This window comes from Hyla sarda, chromosome 5 (assembly GCF_029499605.1).
Source record: "Hyla sarda isolate aHylSar1 chromosome 5, aHylSar1.hap1, whole genome shotgun sequence".
Classification (NCBI taxonomy): Eukaryota; Metazoa; Chordata; class Amphibia; order Anura; family Hylidae; genus Hyla; species Hyla sarda.
The window spans coordinates 307,922,489-307,927,131 of NC_079193.1; the positions used below are offsets into that span (position 1 = coordinate 307,922,489).

At 42.0% G+C, this 4,643-nt stretch overlaps 1 protein-coding gene across 1 annotated transcript in view; it reads right to left on the reverse strand.

The window, feature by feature from the left end:
• The window catches only part of SBSPON (somatomedin B and thrombospondin type 1 domain containing), a 106,750-nt gene extending 102,235 nt beyond the window's left edge, over positions 1 to 4,515 (reverse strand). The window contains exons 1-2 of the mRNA XM_056522152.1: positions 4,352 to 4,515; positions 2,428 to 2,489 (exon numbers count right to left, since the gene is read on the reverse strand). Of these exons, the coding sequence (XP_056378127.1) occupies positions 2,428 to 2,489; positions 4,352 to 4,482 (193 nt within the window). The 5' untranslated portion in view covers positions 4,483 to 4,515. The remainder of the gene's footprint in view (positions 1 to 2,427; positions 2,490 to 4,351) is intronic.
• Positions 4,516 to 4,643: the final 128 nt, after the last annotated feature.

A 4,643-nucleotide genomic window follows, 5' to 3' on the forward strand; every position in this document is an offset into this window, starting at 1 on the left:
ACAACTCCCAGCATGCCCGGACAGCCGTTGGCTGTCCGGGCATGCTGGGTGTTGTAGTTTTGCAACATCTGGAGGTCCGCAGGGTGTAGACCACTGTCCTATACTTTACATTGCACGGATCCCTCAACGTATGTTGAGGGACCACTGTACCAGTCTTCTTATCTGATCACTTCAAGTGTAATTCTTAGAATACCAGTACGACTAAGGCGACCAAGGTTGCTGAAACGCGTCACTCTACTCCATGATCCCTGTTGCTGTTTGCTGTGTGAATTCGAAATAAATCATCTTTTTTGCATCGCGCTTACGTGCTGGACATTCCTTTCTCTAATTCTTAGAATAGGTAGAAGGAATTGACATTTCCATTGTATCACTTCACACTCACCAAAGATGAATCTACACTTTACGATGAACAATATAGTTACATATTCAACATTTTATTGTGAACTAAAGTGACCCTAAATTCAGAGGAACCTACAACTTCCATTAGATGACTGTGTCATCTATATTAGAAGTTTTAGTTGTCAGAAGATTTGTGAAGATAAAACTCAGACTAATTAAAAGCTCCGTCATTCTACAAGGTCAGGAGAAGTCGGCTTTTATCACTAATAACTCAGATGATTTAACGTGATACTTAAAAAAGAGGGATTACAGAAAAGGTTGCCTTGTGGAGTATTAGCCTGTCAGGCGAAAGCCTGGGAATGTATCTACAGATGGTGTGGTGAAAGAAATAGAGCGATCACAAGGAGTATATTCAAAAATCAATAATCTTTATTAGACATAGTACAAACAATTTATTAAAAAAAACTATTAAAATATATTTGGCACCAATAACAACCTCTATGAATTACGTGACATGAAAGGGCTAGGGGGAAAATAAATACAGTGGTTCCTCAAGTTACAATATTAATCGGTTCCGGGACGACCATTGTATGTTGAAACCATTGTATGTTGAGACCATAATTCTATGGGAACCTGGTAATTGGTTCTGAAGCCCCAAAATGTCATCCAAAAATAGGAAAAAGTGAGGATTAAAGAAAAATAAGTAGATGACTAATATAGATAAAGCAAGTCCTTACATATAAAAGCAAGAAAGATCTGCTGGGAGCTGTAAATCACGGTCTATGTCAGTGTTTCCCAACCAGGGTGCCTCCAGATGTTGCAAAACTACAACTCCCAGCATGCCCGGACAGCCTTCGGCTGTCCGGGCATGCTGGGAGTTGTAGTTTTGCAACAGCTGGAGGCACACTCTTTGGGAAACACTGATCTATGTAGAGGACAGGAGCTTCTTCAGGGTCCTGTACAGTACATGTAATGTCCTAAAAAAAAGTAAAATGGAGCCGCCCTCACCTGATATCCAAAGGAGCAGCTAACCCTGGTACAGGTAAAGAGTACAGAACATGTAATACCTCCCTGTACTGTAGGGGGCGCTACCAGACATCAGTCAGTGCATGCACTTTAGGAATGAATACAGGGGTTTTACCAGTGAAATATCCATTCTGATTGGTCGGTTCTTCCAGCCATTGACACGTTTCGCAGATTCCATAGCATTGTATGTTGAGTCTGGTTTCAAGTTACAATGGTCCAGAAAAGACCATTGTATGTTGAAACTATTGTATGTTGAGGCCATTGTAAGTTGAGGGATCACTGTATATCACTCCATAATGGTCACACGCAGGAATATACACAGCTAATACATGAAGGTGGATAAATAGTAAAGTATAACAAAGGAGAAGTATAACAGCATAAGAAGATCCCAGCGCCTATGAATCAAACAAGCCTTACCAGTCATGTAACAACCCCAACATATGTTTGGCTCACATAGGCTTCCTCAGGGGGCATCAACATGCTGGGAGTTGTAGTTTTGCAACAGCTGCAGGTACCCTGGTTGGGAAACCCTGTGATAAGTACTGGAAGGATTAAGATTTTTAAACAGAAGTAATTTAAAAATCTTAAGCCGCTAGAGAGGGAGAGAGCACACCGTATAGCTTAAGCATGCAAATATACGATACCGCTGGTGAACACTGGCAGCCTCCGGACCCGATATATAACATACGCAGCACCTGCGGGGTGCACACACTAGATAAAGTATCAAACAATACAATGGAAAAGGGTAGCGTGCACTCACCGCGGGTAAACAGCTGCAGGCCCGAGGTCCGGGATCACCGCGGCATAGACGAGGAGAAGGACGTTCCTACATCCGAAACTGCCGGTGTAGCCTCTGAGCGCCCCTTACCGTCCTCGTCTATGCCGCGGTGATCCCGGACCTCGGGCCTGCAGCTGTTTACCCGCGGTGAGTGCACGCTACCCTTTTCCATTGTATCATTTAAAAATCTGTTTAACTTTCTGGCAGCAGTTGATTTAAAAATATATATATATATATTTCCACCGGAGTACCCCTTTAATGCTGGATATATAAATTTCTCTCACCCAAATGACGAAGATGTTCTGGTATAGGAATTAAGGTTGGGTAGGCATCTTCCTCAGCATTCCTAAAGAATCATGTTTTCACAAAAAAAAAAAAAAAAAAAAAAATTAGAAATTGAAAAATTCCTACCTGTGAATTGTAATCTTATTTACAGCGATGCTACACGCAGGATTACATTTGGCTGGGATTGTGAGCATTCCACAGATCCTCCGAGTGTCTTGTCTACCCCGACCACATCTTCTTAAAGTTAATGGGGGAGATTTATCAAAGCCTGTCCAGTGGAAAAGTTGACCAGTTGCCCATAGCAACCAATCAGATCGCTACTTTCACTTTTGAAAAGGTCTCTGAAAAGTGAAAGAAGTGATCTGATTGGTTGCTATGGGCAACTCAGCAATTTTTCTTCTAGAAAGGTTTTGATAAATCCCTCCCAATATCTTTCATTATTATGTAATTTTGTTATACAGAGCTCTAAACCCCAAGCATTGACATAGAAACTGATAAAATTCTGATGTGACATAAGGGAGCTTAGGAATTTAACCTCTTAAGGACTCAGGGCGCACCAGTACGCCCTGAGCCCAGTCCCGGTGTGAAAAACGGGGTCACGCCGTGACCCCGCATCACACCGGGTCGGTCCCGGCTGCTAACGATAGCCGGGACCCTGGGCTAACAACGTGCGGCACCGATCGTTGTGCCGTGTGCTGTTAACCCTTCAGACGCGGCGATCAAAGTTGACCTCCGCGTCTGAAAACGAAAGTCGGGCAGCTCAGTCGGGCTGATCGGGACATTGCGATAAAATCGCGATTTTCCGATCAGCTGGGACGCAGGCGGAGGTCTCCTTATCTCTCTCCGCGGCGTCCAATCGTCGATTGATTGCTCCAAGCCTGAGCTACAAGCTTGAGCAATCAAGCCCCTATCTGACTGATCTGTGCAAAGCTATGGCTTTGCAGGGATCAGCATAGGAGATCAGTGTGTGCAGTGCTATAGGTCCCTATGGGAGCTATAACACTGCAAAAAAAAAGTGAAAAAAAAAGTTAACAAAGGTCATTTAACCCCTTCCCTAATAAAAGTTTGAATCACCCCCCTTTTCCCATAAAAAAAACTGTGTAAATAAAAATAAAAATTAACATATGTCATATCACCGCATGCGTAAATGTCCGAACTATAAAATTATATCATTAATTAAACCACTTGGTCAATGGCGTACACACAAAAAAAAAAATCCAAAGTCCAAAATAGTGTATTTTTGGTCACTTTTTATATCATAAAAAAATGAATAAAAAGCGATCAAAAAGTCTGATCAACACAAAAATGGTACCGATAACAATTTCAGGACACGGCGCAAAAAATTAGTCCTCATACCGGCCTGTAAGTGGAAAAATAAAAGAGTTACAGGGGTCAGAAGATGACAATTTTAAACGTATACATTTTCCTGCATGTAGTTATGATTTTTTTCCGAAGTACGACAATATCCAACCTATATAAGTAGGGTATCATTTTAATCGTATGGACCTACAGAATAAAGATAAGGTGTAAATTTTGACCAAAAAATGCACTGCGTAGAAACGGAAGCCCCCAAAATTTACAAAATGAAATTTTTTCTTCAATTTTGTCGCACAATGATTTTTTTTTCTGTTTCGCTGTGGATTTTTTGGTAAAATGACTAATGTCACTGCAAAGTAGAATTGGTGGCGCAAAATAAGCCATCATATGGATTTTTAGGTGCAAAATTGAAAGCATTATGATTTTTAGAAGGTGATGAGGAAAAAATGAAAATGCAAAAACGGAAAAACGCTGAGTCCTTAAGGGGTTAAAGGGGTTATTTTATGAGGAATACAATGTTTATTTAAAGTTAAGTACCAAATTATAAACATATTTGTGTTATACAAACTTAAAATAATCCAGTGAAGAGTTATAATATTTACTCACATAGTATGGTGCCACCTGGTGTTCCAAGTCAGGCCCGTCGCTAAAGGACAGGCAAACCAAGCAATTGTGGCCCCGGGGCCTAAAGCAAGGCTATAAGACTGCAGCTGCCTGAGCGCTCTATAGAGAGCCATGGGCTACTGCAGCACTCCTGGTCACCTCCCGAGTTCCTCCCCTTCCCTGTAGCATGGCCGAGCTCCTCTTCCTCCTAGCTGTCAGTCCGGCCAGGTACCGAGATTCAGTTTCCTGTTCTCGGCCCGACTGACAGGAAGTGTACACTGAGTGCGCACTTCCT